This window comes from Gracilinanus agilis, chromosome 1 (assembly GCF_016433145.1).
Source record: "Gracilinanus agilis isolate LMUSP501 chromosome 1, AgileGrace, whole genome shotgun sequence".
In the NCBI taxonomy this organism is placed as follows: domain Eukaryota; kingdom Metazoa; phylum Chordata; class Mammalia; order Didelphimorphia; family Didelphidae; genus Gracilinanus; species Gracilinanus agilis.
Window position 1 is genome coordinate 470971614 of NC_058130.1, and position 20915 is coordinate 470992528.

The 20915-nt window shown below is 32.7% G+C and overlaps 1 protein-coding gene across 1 annotated transcript in view; it reads right to left on the reverse strand.

Annotated features, from left to right (window-relative positions):
* The window catches only part of DROSHA (drosha ribonuclease III), a 97261-nt gene that overhangs the window by 63972 nt on the left and 12374 nt on the right, over positions 1–20915 (reverse strand). The window contains exons 5-11 of the mRNA XM_044665628.1: positions 19580–19734; positions 18768–18848; positions 16284–16370; positions 14801–14887; positions 11722–11793; positions 10575–10656; positions 9213–9287 (exon numbers count right to left, since the gene is read on the reverse strand). Coding sequence (XP_044521563.1) covers positions 9213–9287; positions 10575–10656; positions 11722–11793; positions 14801–14887; positions 16284–16370; positions 18768–18848; positions 19580–19734 — 639 coding nt within the window. The remainder of the gene's footprint in view (positions 1–9212; positions 9288–10574; positions 10657–11721; positions 11794–14800; positions 14888–16283; positions 16371–18767; positions 18849–19579; positions 19735–20915) is intronic.

The following is a 20915-nucleotide window of genomic DNA, read 5'->3' on the forward strand; positions in this document are numbered from 1 at the left end:
GCTTATGTGTCAAAAAGCTCTTTAAAGGCAATTTATATTTTAAATAGCTAATCCAGGTGACAAAAAGAAGGAAACATTATTTATTTAATTGATGAACAATGCTAATAAACAATTTGATTTAGTAAAGTGGTAACAATAATATTAACACTAAGAAAATTTTATTTATTAACTTTGAATGATAAAGATAAATTTCCTTATTGAAATAAATTTTAAAGGAGAGCTTAAAGAGCCACATGTTATACTGCCAATTATAGATTATGATATACATACTTATCATGCTTTTTATTACAATAGTTAAAAACTATTTGGAAGTTATAGCACTTTCTTAAAGAAATGCAAGACTTTTATGGAACATTTATGGATACAGTCAATTATTTACTATTGTGTTATGGACTAACTCTTGATGCTAATTTTTTGCACCTATCATGATGAAAAGAACCAAATGGTCTATACTTGTACCACTGTAACATCATTCTATGAACTGAACAGAGGAGAAAGTCAAGTATTGAATCATGCAGAAGTATAAATCATCAAGATCAGACTTACTTTTTTATACTACAAAGAACAATAAAAGCATGAGGCACTCTAAAAGAGTCAGTTAATTTTAATACTTGATGGTCCAAATATAAAGATTAAATGGTATTAGCTCTTTGAGAAATCTACAGGCACCATTTCCTCCCAAACTATGAAATAAATTTCTTATGGCAGAAAGAAATCCATCCATACAAATGAGAAATGATTTAAGGAAATTTGATCAAAGAATACTAAACTATTATTTCATCTACACATTTGAAAGTATGGTCAACCTGAATTCAGATATACTCTAGAGAAAAATAAATATGGTTTTTTTTCTAAATACTCTTAAAAAAATCACATTTGAACAGTCACATTTCAAGGAATCACAAGAAGAAGATACATAAAACATACAAACACACCTTAAAACAGGGGAATTGACAATTCTAAACTATAAAAACAGCAAATATTTGTACCATCTAAATCTTTACATGTGAGTTTAAACAAAAACCACATAATCTTGAATGATCTCAGTAGTGACAAATTTTCATGTTCTGAGTAAGTTTGATTTTTTCAAGCAATCAGTTCATTAATAAAAATGTATGAAACACCTATTATGTGCCAGGCACTGTACTAAGTGCTAGGGAGATTAAAAAAGGCAAATAAGAGTCTCTACCCCAAGGAGCTCACAATCAAATTAATAGTGAAGACTGTGAAGATGGGATTAACTCTCCCCTGCCCATTTTTAGATTTAATCACCAGAAGTGTATACACTCCACTTATCCTTAAGTATGGGGACATCTGTGACCCACATGTGCTATAATAAGTGATGAATCAGAATTGACTGACTGCCCACTGGGCACTCCTAAGCAAAGCTTAGCTGTAATTGTAAAGTGGGAGGAAGGCACAGGAAGTGACAAAAGGAATGGTCTTTGTAAGTGGCAAGAACTTCCTGTGAGAAGTTTTTTGCCTTGAACTGGATCCTGGAGGAGTTCTGGCTGAGGACCTTGGAATGCTTTCTATTTCTCCTTAGAACTACTATGTGGGGTGAGTAAAAAAGGCTGACTCCCTTCCTTGGTCTTTCCTGAAGGTACTAGCCTCCGGAGGGGCCCCTCATCTGGGAGGAGGCCTCATAGCTAAAATTCTCATTAATTGGCCCTTAGGCCCTTCAGCTGGGGTTACTGGAGCCCTGCCTCAGTAAAGTCAGGGCTTAAGCAAATAGTCTAGCTCTTTAAGCCAGATTTCTTACTCTGCCCTCTTTCTTAATTCTCTACTTTCAGTCTTTCCCTCTATTTTATAAATAAATTGCTAAAAAATCATTTGGAATTGAGTAATTAATTCCTGGCAACCATACTCTTAAATAATTTAGTCCAATCCTTTCATTTTAACTCCTTATACATTCTGCCCCTTTCAAGACAACAACAAATATATAAATACAAAATTACATAGTAGATTAATAGGAAAGAAATAATAAGGATAAAGCACTAGAAATAATAGGGGTCAGAAAAGGATGCCTATAAATGATTTGATTTTAGTTGGAACTTAAAAGAAACTGGAAAAGCTGGTAGAGATGGGGAAGAGAAATGTTCCAAGAATGAGAGATAGTCAGAAAAAATGCTCAGTCAAGAGAGGCAGTGTCTTGTTTAAGGAACATCAAGGAGGTTAGTGTCACTGGATCAGAGTATATAATGGGGAATAAAATATAAGAAGACCAAAAATATAGTAAGGAGTACTAGGTTATAAAATGAGTTCTACACACCAAGTAGAGAATTTTGTATTTGATACTAGAGACAAAAGGGAACCACAGGAGTTTAGTAAATGGGAATGGCGCAATGGGGTGACATGGTTGGCCCTAGCATTTTGAAAAACCACTTTATTGGCTGAATGAAAGATGAATTGGAGCAGATAAGTGGGGAAAGTGGGGAAGGTTTGTCAGGAGGATACAGCAATAATCTAAATATGAGTTGATGAGGGCCTGAGTCAGCAACAGGGTATTTTCAAGATATGGTGCAAAGGACATTTAAGACATATATGTTGAATAATGTAAATGAACTAAGACAAAAAAGACTATCTTTTGGTCAAAAATGAAATATAGTGATTAATACTGGATAACTAGTTCTACATCATGAAAAAGTTTTGAACAATGGCAACACTGCTGAAAAACAGACATTTAGCCTCCCAAAAGTGACTGCTTTCAAGGAAAAAAATCTAAAACATAAAACAAAGTCTAGCATATTTGGTATTTAAAATTCTTCTTCTAGGGTTCTTTCTTAACAATGTTCTTTTCATATACTACATTTAGTTGAATACTTTTAAATCAGTAAAAAGTTAATTCCAAGAGTCTGAAAACATAGAAATACTTCCTTCTCCCTTCCCTAGAAACATTAATATTGCTTTCAATCCCATCCCTTGAAGTCATTGTCAAAGACATTGAGAGCCATAGTTATAGAAGCCCCAGAAAAGGAAATTCTCACCAAATTCCTTGGCAAAAACTAAATGGTTTAAAATGTTGCCCCCACCCCAATGGAAATGACACTAAAGGAGATTACCATTTGCCTTAATGTTGTCCCCTAGGAACCATACTGGTCCAGATCATTTGACTTACAAATGGCATCTCCTGCCTGTGTTACCTTTTCTTACCCATTAAAGCATGAGCTCCTTGAAAGCAAGGCCCATTTTAATTCTTAACAAATGTTTTTCATTCATGTATTCATTCTGTAAATAATCTCCAGATAAAAAATTAAAAGAGCAAGGTTATGTAAGGAAAAGGCTCTGATGCTATGTCTAAGAGGATGACAATAAATAATTTAGGATCACCATGACAACAGTAAAATATGTGTGCAAGAGAGTTCAGAGTCATCCTCAGAGAAATGTTAGTCCCAGAAAATACAACCAACTTCTTTCTCTCTTAATCCTCACCCTGCCACAAATAGTCTTTCTGCCTCCCCTAAGCAGGTGCTCTGAGAAAAGAGCAAATAATATAATCCCTTTCTTCTTTTATTGCTTTTAGGGGCTTAAACTTTTAAGAATAGTTGAAGAGTTACGAAGAGCAGTTTAACATATGTCCATCCTTTTGGTTTATTAATTCCTAAAATTTGGATAAAGCTATTTGACAGTACCCTAATATCATTGTTACTTTCTCAGTTCCTGATGAATGTGGACAATATGACAAAGTTATTTCAAGTCTACTTATTTTTCTTTAAGTTACAGCCTATTCAATGCAGGGATCCAAAATAATCCCAGACTCATGATGAAACATGCCATCTGTCCTACGAGAAAGAACTGTAGTCTGAACGTACATTGAAACATTCTATATTTCATTTTCTTCTATTTTTTCCCCATTTGAGAATTTTTCCACAAAACTAATATGGGAAAATATTTTACATGATTACACATGTAAAATCTCTATCATATTGCCTGTCATCTCAGGGAGAGGGGTGGGGGTAAGGAAGTGAGTGAGGGAAAGTCAGAAGAAGGGAGAGAATATGGAACTCAACATTTTTTTTAAGTTTAAAAAATTATTTTTAAATGTACTAGGGGAAAAATAAAATATTTTAGAAGGAACAAAAAAGTAATATTGCATGAACAAAAAATTAAAAATAGTAAGTTATGATCACTGCTTATTAATTTTTTAATTCAAATGCAGTATAACAATCGACTGTTCTTTAAAATTATCCCTACTCTCATCTTTGATGAGGCATATCAATATTATCCTTTTTATTTTATAAAAGACTAAGAAAGACACAAAAAAGACAATATATTTACTTTAGTCACAAAAAGAACATAAATTTTGTCTAAAACAGTCATTGGCAAACTTTTTAAAGAGGGGGCCAAAGGAAAGGAAAATGCTCATCTGTCAGTCCATTTCATAGGCAACTCTTTTGAAGTTTCATTGTATTGTATCCTACTCGTATTCGTCAGATTAGGAATAATGTCCCATGGCTAGACAAAACATTTTAGGGGACTGCATCTGGCCCATGGGCCTTAGTTTGCCCATCACTTGTCTAAAAGAATTAGTTCTTTTTTCTTTTCACTGTTTTGTTAAACATGACTAACCTATACCAAAGACCATTTCAGAAACATCTTTAATAGAAAACTAGTTTAAAGCCATATTTATGGAGCACAAGAAGGAAATAGATAGTAAAACCATAATAGTGGGAGATCTAAATATTCCTCTTTCAGATCTAGATAAATCAAACCAAAAAATAAATAAGAAAGAGGTAAGAGAGGTGAATGAAGTCCTAGAAAAATTAGATTTAATTGATATGTGGAGAAAAATAAATAGGGACAAAAAGGAATACACCTTCTTTTCAGCTGCACATGGTACATTTACAAAGATTGACCATGTAATAGGGCATAGAACCATTGCAAACAAATGCAAAAGAGCAGATATAATAAATGTAACCTCAGATCATAATGCAATAAAAATAATAATTAGTAAGGGCACCTGGACAGGCAAATCAAAAACAAACTGGAAATTAAGCAATATGATTCTCCAAAACCAATTTGTCAAAGAAGTAATCATAGAAACAATCAAAAATTTCATTGAAGAAAATGACAATGATGAGACATCCTACCAAACTCTGTGGGATGCAGCCAAGGCAGTACTCAGGGGGAAATTTATATCCTTGAGTGCATATATTAACAAATTAAGGGGGGCAGAGATTAATGAATTGGGTATGCAACTCAAAAAATTAGAAAGCGAGCAAATTAAAAACCCCCAGATGAAAACTAAATTAGAAATACTAAAAATTAAGGGAGAAATTAATAAAATCAAAAGTAAAAGAACTATTGAATTAATAAATAAGATTAGAAGCTGGTATTTTGAAAAAACAGATAAAATAGACAAAGTACTGGTCAATCTAATAAGAAAAAGGAAAGAAGAAAACCAAATTGACAGTATTAAAGATGAAAAGGGAGACCTCACCTCTAATGAAGGGGAAATTAAGGCAATCATTAAGAACTATTTCACCCAATTATATGGCAACAAATATAACAATTTAGGAGATATGGATGAATATTTACAAAAATATAAATTGCCTAGATTAACAACAGGAGAAATAGAATACCTAAATAATCCCATTATCAGAAATAGAAATTGAACAAGCCATCAAGGAACTCCCTAAGAAAAAATCACCAGGGCCTGATGGATTCACAAGTGAATTCTATCAGACATTCAAAGAGCGACTAATCCCAATACTATACAAATTATTTTAATATGATAAGCAAAGAAGGAGTCCTACCAAATTCCTTTTATGACACAAATATGGTACTGATCCCAAAGCCAGGTAGACCAAAAACAGAGAAAGAAAACTATAGACCAATCTCCCTAATGAACATAGATGCAAAAATCTTAAATAGAATATTAGCAAAGAGACTCCAGCAAGTAATTAAGAAGATCATCCACCATGATCAGGTGGGATTTATACCAGGAATGCAAGGATGGTTCAACATTAGGAAAACCATCCACATAATTGACCATATCAACAGTCTAACAAACAAAAATCACATGATTATCTCAATAGATGCTGAAAAAGCCTTTGACAAAATACAGCATCCATTCCTATTGAAAACATTGAAAAGTATAGGAATAGAAGCGCCATACCTATCAAATTACCAAAAAACTTCTTTACTGAATTAGGAAAAACTATAACAAATTTCATTTGGAATAACAAAAGATCAAGAATATCAAAGGAAATAATGAAAAAAAATGTGAAAGGAAGGGGGCCTAGCAGTACCAGATATTAAACTATACTATAAAGCAGCAGTCATCAAAACAATATGGTACTGGCTAAGAGATAGAAGGGAGGATCAGTGGAATAGACTTGGGGTTAATGATGTCAGCAAGACAGTGTATGATAAACCCAAAGAACCCAACTTTTGGGACAAGAATCTACTATTTGACAAAAACTGCTGGGAAATATGGAAAACAATATGGGAAAGATTAGGTTTAGATCAACATCTTACACCCTACACCAATTCAGAATGGGTGAATGACCTGAATATAAAGAGGGAAACTATAAATAAGCTAAGTGAACACAAAATAGTATACCTATCAGATCTCTGGGAAAGGAAAGATTTTAAAACCAAGCAAGAGTTAGAGAAAATTACAAAATGTAAATTAAATGGTTTTGATTATATCAAGCTAAAAAGCTTTTGTACAAACAAAAACAATGTAGTCAAAATCAGAAGGGAAACATTCTGGCAAATAACAGTAATCTCTGGGGCAGCTGGATGGCTCAGTGGACAGAATGCTAAACCTGAAGCTGGGAAAACCAGGGTCCAAATATGGCCTCACTTCCTAACTGTGAGACAATGGGTAAGTTACTTGACCCCAATTGCCTTACCCTTACCACTGATCCTTAGTAGGAAGGTATGGGTTAAAAAAAATGCATTAAATAGTGTTTGTTGAGCCTGGTAATACTCGTCATTACTGAATAATCATTGCTACAGTTTTGCAGCAATGATAGCTCATAAAAGGTATCATAAGAATTTTTTAGAAACAATCTATAATCTTGGTATCATGGAAAGAATACATAATTAGATAGTAGTTTGTGAATGTGACTCATAATCCTAGCTCCCTAAGTGGTCAACCAGTTCTCAGAGCTTCAGTTTGCTCATTTTTAAAACAAGTTGGATTTAATAAACCTCTTAAGAACTCTTACAGTTTTGAAATTCTATGATTCTATGAAACAATGCCTCAAATTATACATGATAATAGCTAATTTTTATCAACCAAACCAAAGAATACATTTATTTTTAATCATAAGATATGAATTCTAAATGTATAACTATGTTACATTTTAGTTCTTGTTCATAACATTTGGTTTCTTGTTTTGAGAGGGAGCATAAACCAGGTTACATATTTTGTATTTCAATTCTCAAACAAGAAAAAAGCTTAAATACTTAATATGAGATAGGACCAAATCCCAGAATTTTAAAGTTGAAAGGAACCTCAGAAGTCACTTAATAATGCAATGTGGTTCTGAATAGGATATTTCCTCTACAACATCCCTGAGAGTGGTCAACCAGTTCTTCAAATATGAATACTTGCAAAAGTCAGACTACTAGTTCTCCTACTCTTCTACTACTAGCTCTTCAGGAACACTCATTCTACTTTTGTATGTATGCATGTATACTTTTTATGTAAGGAAAACTCTTCAGGAAAATTCATTACACATTTTTCTATAATTATCGGAAACATTTTCCTGACTTGGTAGTAGTCCTTCAGAAAATAAAAATTGCTAAATTGTTCCAACTTCCTCCCAAGTCAGGGGTTCTTAATTTTGAAGTATGTGATTTTTTTCTTAAAATATATATTTTTTTAATTATATTTCAATAGAACTGATTTTCTGTGTAATTCTATGTACTATACTTTATACTTTTAATAACATTTTTCTGGGATGGGGGTCCAAGGATTTTCTCATATTGTAAAATGGGTACATGATACAAAAAAGAGGTAAGGACCCAAATGATGTTCCTTTGGCAATTTCCAATTCCCTTTTATTATTCATTCTTCCCACCAGCCTCTAGATGGGCTCCAATTTGATAGTATCTTCCTTGAAATGTAGTACTCACTAAAATTCAGAGAAACAAAAATTAAAACTACCCTGAGGTATAACAACCACTTCAAGCTAGCAGGTGAGGGAAAAAAAAGGAAATCTTAGTTAGGAAAGATGTAGGAAAACAGAAACAATGAATTTTTTACCATTAATGGAGTTGATAGGTGGTCCAATCATTCTAAAAAAATAACTGGAATTCTGAAAGAAATAATCTAAAGTGTTCATACTGTTTGACCAAGAGACTCTTATTTGGATTATGAGGCAAGGAATTTACTGATAGCAAGGAAAGCTCTATATGCATGTCAACATTGATGGAAGCATAATAAAAAGTAGAAATAAAGTAAGTACCTGACAAGTAAGGATTGGCTGAACAAATCTCAGTATATAAATGTAATGGGCTATTACTATTACTCCATGAGAAAAGTTGAGAGAAACAGGAAGACTTGTAAGAGAAGATGTGAAGTGAAGAAAAAAGGAGCAATATTATAATATACATAAGGATTGCAACAATGTAAAATAAAATCAACAAGAGGCAACAAAACCCTTTTCAAATACAGTTTTGTTAGAACCATATTTTCATGGTTAAAGGACATAACTCTCCTATAGTAGTTAACATATTGATAAGCTATGAGGGGAATGTACATGATATCATGTGCATATTTCTTGAGAAATGTTGTGTCAAAATATACCTAGAAAATTTTAAAAATTAAAACACAAAATGTTGTGGCCAGGACAGACTCTAATACTATAGATGTGATCACAGATCAAGATAAAGAATACAGGGGCAGCTGGGTAGCTCAGTGGATTGAAAGCCAGGCCTAGAGACGGGAGGTCCTAGGTTCAAATCCGGCCTCAGACACTTCCCAGCTGTGTGACCCTGGGCAAGTCACTTGACCCCCATTGCCCACCCTTACCACTCTTCCACCTATAAGTCAATACACAGAAGTTAAGGGTTTAAAAAACAAAAACAAACAAACAAAAAAAAAAACAAACAAAAAAAACAAGATAAAGAATACAACAGGTATTATCTCTATCTAAAGAGTGTTCAGGCTAAATTATTATTATATTGTTATATAACATCACAAATATTATTTGAAATAATAAATTTTAATTTATTTGACAAACATAAATATTTACCTGGAAGAAATCTTACAAAACGTGGCATGAAATGAAATCTTGGACAGCATGAACTATTATTTTCAAATGAAGGACCTAAAACAATTTGAAAAGGAAAAAAAGGTCTTAGAAAATACTGTAAAGTTGTTTAATGCCTATTTTATAATAACAAGAAGGAGCACTAGAAGAGAGAGAGCAAGAATGTGAGTGTGTGTGCGTGTGTGTAGATACATAAGCACAGAAAAATGGTCACAAACTTTTACATTCCAAGGTTAAATGAATCATGTGGCAACTGATATGAACATCCAAAGAAGACTATAACAATGAATAAAATAAGAAAATGGCAAAATTCTACTTCACCTCCCCCCACCTGCCATCAGATATGTATAATTAAAGGAATGGTATTTATAGTCTATTTTACAAATAAAACTATTGAATCAAAACAAATATGCATATATACTAATATAACATGCTTACATATTTTTTCATTTTATGTCTCCCAGAAATTTATTAAAGGATTATGTACCTAAACTTTTCACAAATAGTTGTGGTAATCTAGTTTGAAAATTAACTTTAATAGTTCCTGCTCAAAATAAACACACAATGCCAGAGACATTTCCAAAAAACTAAAGTGTGAATCAATGAGAACAAAATTGCATTTTTAAAATCTTTTGTAAGCACCAGCATACCTGCACAGACAAAAATAAAGAAAAGGTGTGGCAATGGGCAACAAAAGCATATACTGGCAATCATTTTTGTTTTCTACATTTAATCACAGCATTTTGCTTTGATAAGCTAAAGCCCTAATAGGTGTTTTTTTTTTACTTTTAAAATAAAATTTCACTGATTTAAAATATTAATTCAGGACTTTTATTAATGAAACTTAAGTACTCTTCATAATCAATAAAGAGCACCTTTTAATGAATACAGACATATAGCATTATGTAACAAACACTTCCAAGAACCTGTTGGTGTCTAACCAATAATCTTTGTTCATAGAAATTAAATTAATTTCTATTGGGTATTTTAATCAACAGAAGCATTTTTAACTTATCTCACCCTCTTACAGCAAAACCTGACTTAATGCTGACTCTTGACCTTTAAATACAAGCATTCTCCTTTTCGTTACATCCACACTGTGACTTCCTTAAAAGAAAGTGTGGAGTCAAGAAGACCTACTTCCAAATATATACCTATTAGCTATGTCATAACAAGCAAGTCATAACTTCTTCAATTGCAAAATGACAGTAACAGTAATATTTATTTCACAAAGCTGTTCAGATGATCTAATGACTTTAAATATAAAGTGCTTTCAAACCTTAAATAAACTTTATATTTGTGCCAATAACATGATTTGCCCAAGAGGTATATACTAGTACTGACCTGTAAGATTCCAATCATAGAGTTCCAAAATGTCTCTGAACAGGTACAGGGAAAAGAGCTCAAGGCCTTTCACACAAAAATTCTGAAAAATAATTATTAATTGCATAAAATTCTTTAATACCACAAAGACTTATCCTAATGTTTCACTGTGGGGTGGTAGTGACTGTAGGTTCTCAGAAGCTCTACCAGCAGCTCAAGCTCTAGCAGAGCCCAGAAAACTGGAAAGTTTGGATCTGGTATCAAATTGTTCAGAGTTCATCAAAAGGATGGATTTTTGGTAAAAGTAACAATGTAAAACCATCAACTAATCCCTAAAATGACTATAACCAGCACTAGAGATATCCTTCAAGTACTGAAACAATTAGCTCCTTTTTCAAAATAATTTTGAAACTATGGAAATCCAACTGAATGAGTTGTTTAACATTAATAACCTATTAATATTTATAATGATATGATAAGACAGTATTGTATAATGGATAAAGTGGCCACCAGTGTTGGGAAGACCAAAGTTTGAGTTTTACCATTCAAACATACTGCTAATGTAACCCTGGGTAAGTCATTTAAATCCTTCGGTGACTCAAGGGAACTCTGAGATTCACATTAATTTTGGAATTAGTTTTCACATTAGTTTTGGAATTCTACCTTTCTTTCTGATCCATGTCTTAGTGCAGTTTTAAGCTTTAATGGCTTAAGTTGCTGGTAAGCAGCAACAATGAAAGACAATTATAGGGGGAATTTCGGTAAGCATAATACAGTAAGGAAAGAAAAAAAATATTGATCTTGTTTTTGAAAATGTTATTCTCATAATTATGTGACCAAGTTTCACTTTTCTAATTTATTCAGATGACCATTAACAAAGTCTGTTGTTTATACAAACCAAATAAGAAAATGATATAAAATTAGTGTTAACTGATAGAATAAGAAAAACAGTGTGTTCAAGAAGAGATGAATGGGATTAACAACCACCCCCATTTTAAACATCTTCTACCTACTTCAAAGATATTTGTTACCAGGCTACACATGTAGTTTTTAAAAGCTCTGATACAGAATATTCCCATTCTTTAAAAAAAAAAAAAAAAGAAAAAGAAACTGAAATTCTGAATTAAAAAAAGAATTTCCCATGGTCATAAACAATTATCTCCCTTACCTCAGGCATCATCTCTTCAATGAAATGAATTGTGTAGTCTATGTTAAATCTAATTACTTTACACAGGGGAATCTGAAAAAACAATAAGAGAAGTTTAGTTTCAAAGGTCTTACATGATGGTTCTTACTTTTCTCTAAGGATCATATTTTCCAATTGGTTCTCTACTTGATTTAAAAAGTGGCGGTGAAAAATGAAGTCTAGTGTTTATAATTCTAACAATTATTATTCAGAGATATGTAGTGCAAAACTATTATGTTATACAAATTATAACGCTAATAAACAGAAATTTAAGTCTGCCTTCTACATAAAATCAGTGTACTGGTAATTATTTATTCATAGAAATTAAGGAAAAAAAGTATTATTATAAAAAACTCAGATCAAAATTTGTCACCTCTACAATTACTACCATTAGAAACATTGACAAATTTTCCAAATCTCTCCTCTAGTCTCCCACCATCTTCTGTTGGTCCTAGTACATTTGTTATATACTTCAGAGAATCCATAAAGTCAGGGTTTAGGGGTTACTTTTGTAAATATTGGTATTAAATAGACAAAAGACATATCCAACTAAACTGCTTACATAGATAAAAAAGTAGAATTTAACTATCCTTCAATGGGTTACTCAAGGTTAACCAAATGAATATAGTACATTTTCAATCTGCTCCAACAAAGAACTGTTACTTCAATTAAATCTGGTAGGGAATTTGGGAAAGGAAAGTGGCCAACTCACAAATTTATGTAGCATTTCAATGGATGCTAGATGATGTGTTGGAGGGGAAAAAAAGGGTGGAAAAACAAGTCTACAGGTACAGAATTCCTAAAATTATCAGGAAAAACATTGATAATTCATGTTTCATATTGTCTATAACTGTGAAGTTGATAAAATGGCATAATAGTCTTTTTAGTGCCATCTATTGGACAAAAAATCTTGCTCAAGGAGAATAAGTTACCTACTTAGATTACCTATATGTAGATAACTGTTTCTCGATTTTTTTAAGAGTAATGTTAACATTAATTTTATAGCAACTTCTACATTAACAAATAAGAATTTTCATCTTTTTTTTCCAATTACCTTTACAAATCACAGCTAAAGGTAACTGCCATTTTTAAGTCCCCCATCCCTATTCTTTTCATTTCACGTATATAATCATCTGTAGACATCTCAATAAATTTTCTACTATGGTAAACTGAAATCATTATTCTCAATTCACTTTTTCATTTTTTCCTTCTTCCTACTCTTCCTTTTTGTCTAAATTTACACCAATACTGTATTATGTATTATATTTTATCAAAGGATACATGTACTTTTCTGACACATGCACCAATTCTAAAATTCTCTTGGAGGTTTAAAGATAAAGGTTATAATGACTATTTTAAGTTACTTCATGTTGGCTCACTAAGTAATTGTTTTATACGGAGTTCATAAAAAGTGCCTACCAGCTAACATTAGTTCAGGAAATAGAAATCCAAAACCATTGCTTTTATAAAGATTACTCTATGAAAAGCAAAATCAAATAAATTTAAAATTCTGAGATCTATCATCTTCAAAAACACAAAATTTAAAAAGATACCCACACTCTAGATCAGGATATATGCCCTAAACAACAATTTTTTCAGACAATCATTAGATTAAAATTAAGGTAAAGCCAAAAGCATTCTAGGTATAAAAATGTCTTTATCTCAAACACTAAATAAAAACAGAGGGTAGGTCTTAACTCTCTAGTCTGATGGAAGCCTATTTCTAGCCAAGATTAAAACTAAATCTAGATTCACCATAATTATGCTATCTTCTATTAAGTCCACATTCATTCCTCTATTAAAATTTTTCAAAAAGATATTTATACTGAAGGTTGGTTTTGATGAACTCAAAAGTCCTTGTCAACTCTCGGATTTCTATTCAGCAAAGGGCTTCTGTACTAGATAGTTCTTTTTTAAAAATCCACTATGCTTTTTGATGATTTTTTGGCAGATAAGGACTCAAACTTTCTTTTCATTGTTTAGAAAGTTCAAATATTTCTTCAACACATGAGAACTCTACATTAATACTAACATACTGATTTTTACATTTACCATGTGTACATTTTCTCAAAGTGGATACTTTAAACTAAAACATGACTATAAAATGAGATAGTCCTCCTTATGAAACAATAGCTTCACAATTACTGTAAGTATTGAAGAACTCAGAAAGAGGCCATTAAAGACTACAAAGGGTTGAGGAAAGAAAATGAAGAAAATTTCCCATCAATTCCTAATTCATTTATTTTAGAACAAAGTTTTATGCCACGTAGGGACACTGCATATTGGTTCTTTGTGTGTTCAATAGTAAAAGATGGTTTCACAGGTATAAATCAGTAGAATATTCCAGTTAGTAGTGATTTTGAGTCGAAACTTAAAATATTACAAGTATGTAATTGGCCTTGATATTGGCATATTCTTTCTTCTTAAAACATGTAAATAGCTAGTTCAGCAGATTAATACAATTAAGGCCAAATAAAAAGTGTAGAATAAATTATTCACTTCTTTAGGCTGCCACACTTCATACAGCATAGTGCTGTTTTGATTGAAATTCAGAAATTTCACTTGAATGTAGTACCAAACATATGTTCTGAGGAGTTAGGAAAAAAAGTGATTGATTTTGCATCTTTGATAAAGTTTCTCAAAGAAGGACAAATCTTAGAACACAAGAATAATGTTTTTGCTAAAATTAACTGAATCTTGAGATGCTCTAAAAGGTTTCATTTTCTTTTATACTGTTTGAAGATAAAGTCCCATTCTTTCCTAAAAACTTTCATAACTTTCTTTAAAAGAAAACTCAAAAGAGTTTTAACATGTTAATCCATGTTATTATTCCCTTTCAATCTTTCATATCTTAAAAATGTTATTGTGACATTTATACAGATATATGAATTCATATAACTTAAACCTGGGACTCATTTGAAGTGATGTCATCCACCTACACACTCTGTGAAAACACACAATATCCTAAGGCTCAGTTAGCAATATTATATTATATTTAACAATACTTAATGTTAAGTATTCACAAGAGAATTCTGAGAAGAAAAAAAGAGTTTGTTCTTACATTGGTCAGAGGAGCATGTGCAAACATAGAAAATCCTTCAAAAATATATTCATGATCATCATATTCTATAACGGTTGGTCTGTCAGTCTAAGAAGCAAAAAATTAAAAAATATACATCATGTATTTTGGCTATGCAAAATTTGCTAGTATAAATTGTACCAGAATTATTTCTCAATGAAAACTCAAAACTACTAAAGTAAAAAGAATTCAACTAATATTTGCTAAGCAGACAGTCAGCCCCAAAGAATTTATTTAATACTAACTAAATAACAGGAACTCTGCTAAGCACTCAGGATACAAAGAAAAGCAAAAACAGGCCCTACTTTCAAACACCTGGCATGCTATTGGAGGAGACTCACTGAAAGATGTGTACAACGCAATCTAACAGGAAACACACCAGCATTAGTTAAGGGGGACTAGGAAAGAATCTTTGCAGAAAGTGGGATTTTAGCTAAGACCTGAAGGAAGTCAAGGTAACCAGGCTAAGATGAGGAAGGAGAACAGAACAAGCAAAGGCAATTTATCATTGAAAAAGCATGGAGTAGGTATTTGGAATGTATTGTGTAAGGAAAAAATAAGTAGGTTCAGATAAAATAGAAACAAGAAGGAAAAAAGACAGGAAAGGGCCAGGTTCTAAAGGAATTTGAAAGTCAGACATCAGATTTTATATTTGATCTTAGAGGTAATAGGGAGTAACTGCAATTTACTGAATGAGTGAGGGATGTGTGGATGTGTGTGTTTTGGGAAGGGGGAAATGGTGTGCCATGGTCAGATCTACAGTTTAGGAAAATCACTTTGGTAGCTGAGGGGGAAGAGAATGAACTGGAAAAAGAAAAGACACCTGAGGCAGGAGAAAAACCAGGGCAGAGCAACAGAACACCTCACACATAAGGGGATGAAGACTGACACCAGGTAGCAATGACAAGAGGGGAGGAGAGAGAATTAGGAAGGCAAGTAGAAACAACATTATTTGGCCACATACTGGAAACAGGTTGGGGGCTAAGCAGAGAGGTGAGAACAAATGAAGACTTAAGGATGACATATAGTTGTGAGCCTGGGTGAGAGTATGGTAGTGATAGAGAAGTCTGGAAGAAAAGAATTTTGGTGGGGAAAAAATGATGAGTTCAAGATGTCATAGGTAAAATCATCAGTGTCCAAACAAACTGATACCAAAACCAGAAAGTTTAGGAACCAGAAAGGGTTTATTGAATTCAATAGCAAGGGAACCCCAACCTGTGCAGGCAGAGACTCTGAAGGAAGAAAAGCACAAGGATTACAGAGCTTTTAATTAGGCAGAAGGCAGATTAGGTATAGGAACCTTTTAAGTGGATAGGGCTTACTGCTAGGAGATTGGGGGATACAATATCTAGAGGTCTTTCTTTTAAAAATCATATAAAGTACAGAAGAAAAGAAAGTGCGAGAATTCTAGAAATGGATCTGATAATATATTATTTTATTAAATTGCCAGAATTTAAGTACTTACCAAAAAGTTTGTAGGAGGTGAAACTGTAATTCGGTAGTGGTAGAGTCTGCCAGCATTGTTGGTCATTGGACGACAGGGTTTGATGGGCTTGAAAGGAGGAAAAAAAAATATATTTTTATGTAAGAGTAAGAATGGTCTGCGGAGAAAGGGGGAGGAAAAACCTGTGTATGCTTATGTGTATGTTTCCTTTGGAGAAAAGTAAGGAAAGAAAGTCTTAAGTCTAATGGCTGGTATCCTAAGACAAATTACATAATCCCTCTGAACCTCATCTTCTTTCTTCCAACACTGCTATCAACTGGTATAGCTCTCATCACTGCAGGCCTGGGCTCTGCAATAGTCTGCTAGTTGACCTCTGTGCCTCAAGTTTCTCCCTACTCCAATCTATCCTCCACTTAGCTGCCAGGGATCTCCCTCAAGGGCAGGTCTGCCTGTGTCACTATCCCATTCAATAAACTCAAGGGATTCCTTATTCCCAGGGTCAAATATAAAATTCAGTCTTTGGCTTTTAAAGCTTTTTCTAACCTATCTCCTTCTGACATTTGCAATCTTCTTAAACCTTTATTTCTGATTCAGTGAAACTGATCTTTTAACATTAAATTCCCTCCCTTGACTATAAGAGTCTTCACTGGCAGAACCCTATTTCTGGAACTTCCTCTCTGTTCTCATCTCTATTTTCTGGCTTCCCTGACTTTCTTTGAATCTTGGCTAAAGTCTCATTTTTGGCAAATCTTTCCCAGTCCTTCTTAATCTTCATGCCTTCCCTCTACGGCTATCCACAATTTATCCTGCATATATCCTTCTTATACAGAACTGTTTGCTCGTCTCCCCCACCAAACTGTGAGCTCCTTAAAAACAGGGACATTTTTTACCTTTCTTTGTATATACTTAGGTAGCACTTCACACAGTGACTGGCATATAGAAGGTGCTTAACAGAATCTAGCTAGTTGATTGATTTCTATTTCTCTCTCTCTTATACACATATACACACAATCAATGTACATGAAATCATTAATTTTCTAGGAATTATTTGTAAATCCTTTTTAAATTGAAAATTAAGAAAGTTAAATGAGAAATGTTTCAAAACTTTTTTTCAGGATAAATCATTTCTTTTAAGCAATTAAGAAAATTATTTTCAGGAAAGGTACTTTATAAAGTGGGTTATCTTAAGTACCAGTAATGTGTTTCTTAAAAACTCTAAAGGACAACTTAGCAGATAGAGAGCAGGGGACAGAGACAGAACATCCTGGGTTCAATCTAACCTCAGACACTTCCTACCTGTATGACCCTGGGTAAGTCATTGAACCCCAACTACCCAGCCCTTTACTGCTTTTCAGCCTTGGAACCAATACTTAGTATTGATTCTAAGACAAAAGATAAAAAGGTCTTAAAAACAAATTCTAAAACTGCCACATTCCATCTTTAATACTTATAACTACTGATATGGAATTAAGAGTCTTTTGAAACAAATTATAAGCACAGTAAAAGCTCACTTTCAAATATCATGAGCTCAAAGGCAAACTAATAACCTACAGGTCAAAATAATAGTTTTTAACAAAAAATACTTCAGAAAAAGATAGTAAAATACATGAAAATGTCAAAAAAGCTATCCTGAAGCATTCTCAAAATGTACTTACTCTTAGAAATTAATGTCTGATTAATATCAACTCACTTTTTAGTAATAAAGAGATAGAAACTAAGGGAGTACTTAACCTACCAATTGGAGAAATGGCTGAACAAATTATGGTATATGAATAAAATAAAAAATGAATACTTCATAAAAAATTATGACTTATATGAAATTAATGCAGAATAAAGTGAGCAGAGCCAAGAATAACTGATCCAATGACAACACTATAAAAACTCAAGACTGAAGAACTCTGATCAATGTAGTCAAATTCCATGATTCCAGTGGACCAATGATGAAGCATGCTTCCTTAACTCCTGGCAGAGGAAATGTACTCAGGGCAGAAAGATGAATATTTTTGGACATGTGGGAATTTGCTTTGGTTTATTCTGCATACTTATTATAAGATTTTGTCTGTCTTTTTCTTCCAATAGGGGGAGAAGAGTAGATGGGAGAATTTTTTGATAATTGAAAACAATAAATAAATTTTGAAAGAAATTAATGCCTCAAAATCGTAGCTACAGTTTTCTTTTTTTTTTTATGCACTTGCATTATAAAGGAAATACATTTGACTAAAAAAATCTTGATATTTGCTGTCGTAAGAAAATGATTAAATAACAAAATATCAAATGTCTTAAGTTTTCCAAAGAATTCATCCTCAAAGTGAAAATGTCAGTTATTTTGAGGGAAATTGTACCCCATTTCCTTTGAATTTATCAGTAACAATTAAAAAAAATGTCTTGAAAGATGATCATTATTTTAAAAATGTTTATTACTTTAGTGAAAAGAGAAAGTGTTAGCATCTGCATGCCTGCCTCAGTGGCCTAACACTTTAAAGTTTAATGTTCCAAACTAATCACCTCTTCTCCTGGATAGATGCTGTGTCGGATTCCCGTGCGCCTTGCTTTTGCACTGCATTTACAGAGAGGGCCATCATTCATCTGTTATAAAGAGGAGGGAATTCCATTTTTATTTGAAAGAAAAAAACACATACAAGATGATGTCTCAGAAATGGTTTTCAGTTTTCATGTCATCAGTGCTGAAGCCTCTGAGAACCTTTCAGGGGAAAAGTGAATGCTCAAAACCCTTTAGATGCAAAGTGATAATCTGATAAAAGAAAATCAAATAGCAACATTAGATCTGATTATTATCTAGTCAAACAAGAAGAAAAGCTTTATCAAGAAATAAAACTGAAACTGTTTACCTGTTACTTCTTGGTTTTAGTTAGATATAATAATTATGAGAATATGAAAACAATTAGAGGCATCTCTCAAGAAATGAGGATCCATATAGAAGCACTTAAGTAAGTTTTATTCATTGTTGTATAACAAAATACTTAGTGTTAACTGCTTTGAAATTAAGTCTTTTTGCTTTTTTTCCCCTCTTATATCAACCTTCAGATATTTAGGGACAATTTAGAGCTACAGTCCAGCACTTACACACTTGGTTAAGAATGACTCAGAAAATCACAACTGCACAACATATAGTTATGAAGTGAACTTTGAACTCAAAAGAGAAATAAGCTCTAAATAACAACATATGAGTTTGAGGAAGTAAAATTGTGCCAGCATTACTAAGCACACCTCTCTTCTAAGGATGCCCCTCAGAAATGTACAGAAGAAAATGGTCACGAAAGCCTTTAGAACAATAGTTTAAAAATAAACACACAAACCTGCCCTGGGTCGTTATACCAGAGTTCTTCATGAAGTCGATCTGGGTGGGCCTTTTTGCGTTTGATTTCAGCAATTACATCAAAAACATCAGAGTCTGAGCTACTGGAACAGCTGCTATCATCATCAGAATCACAGTCGGATTCACTGGAACTGTCTAATATAACATTTGGAATTTTTTAAAAAAAGAAGAAGGGTTGCCAGGGAAGGGGAAAGAAGATTTTTTTTTTTTAATTTAAGAGACTTCCAGGTTACTGAAACATTTGATAAATATTATTCAATCCCCACTATATTCATTGTATTGTGTTAAGTACTGTAGTAGATAAGAAATGCAATAATACCCATTCTTACTTTTTTCTAATTCATACTCTTATGGAGTCTACTAAGTAGAAACAAGATTCATACATGCATATGCTATACATAATAAAAGCATTAATGAACATTATAAACAAAGCTAAGTGGCACAGCCAACTCATTTGGTATAAAAACATGGCATAAAATTAAAAACAAAACAAAACAAAACAAAACAAAACACTGTATCTGGGCTCAGAAATTCCAGTCACAGAAGAGCCCATGGACTAAAGAAAGACTAAAGAGTATTTAGAATGAAGCCTTAAAGGAGACATGATAGCTTCTTTCAAATATATGAATAGCTACAGATGGATCCTGATTAGTGTGAATAAAGTGGTTGCATTATCTTAATTAGCACTGAATATTTTATATAATTATAACTTTGAATAATGTTGATTTAGATATACATAACCATTTGACAAGATTCACTATTCATATTAATCAAGACCTGGCTATATTCTAAGAAAGAGGAATGAGACAAACTGTGTGGCTCTACAAGGCTAGCACTAGGAACAATAGACACCATTTCAGCCAAGAAGATTTTGCTTCCCTATAAAAGAACATTTTAACCATTTAAGTTTTCTAGCAAACTACTACATGTATTCAAATACCAGATGACCATCTTAATAGCAAGGTTTTATAGGAAATTCCTGATTTATTATTATGATGATAAGTAAAAAAACCAACCAGCAAATGCCTATTAAATGTCTATTTTTTGAAAGGCTCTATGCAAAGTAGAAAAGGACACACACACAAAAAGAAAAAAAATAATCCCTACTTACAAGGAGTCTAGTCTAATGGAAGAACAAGAACATACAAAAATATATAAAGCATAAATAAATGAATACAAATATATACCAAGGAATTAAATATAAGGTAGTCTGAGAAGGAAGGCATATAGATATAATAAAAACAGACACCAAAAGTTTACAAAGGGGGCAAACTTGATGGCTCAGTGGATTGAGAGCCAGGCATAAAGATGGGAGA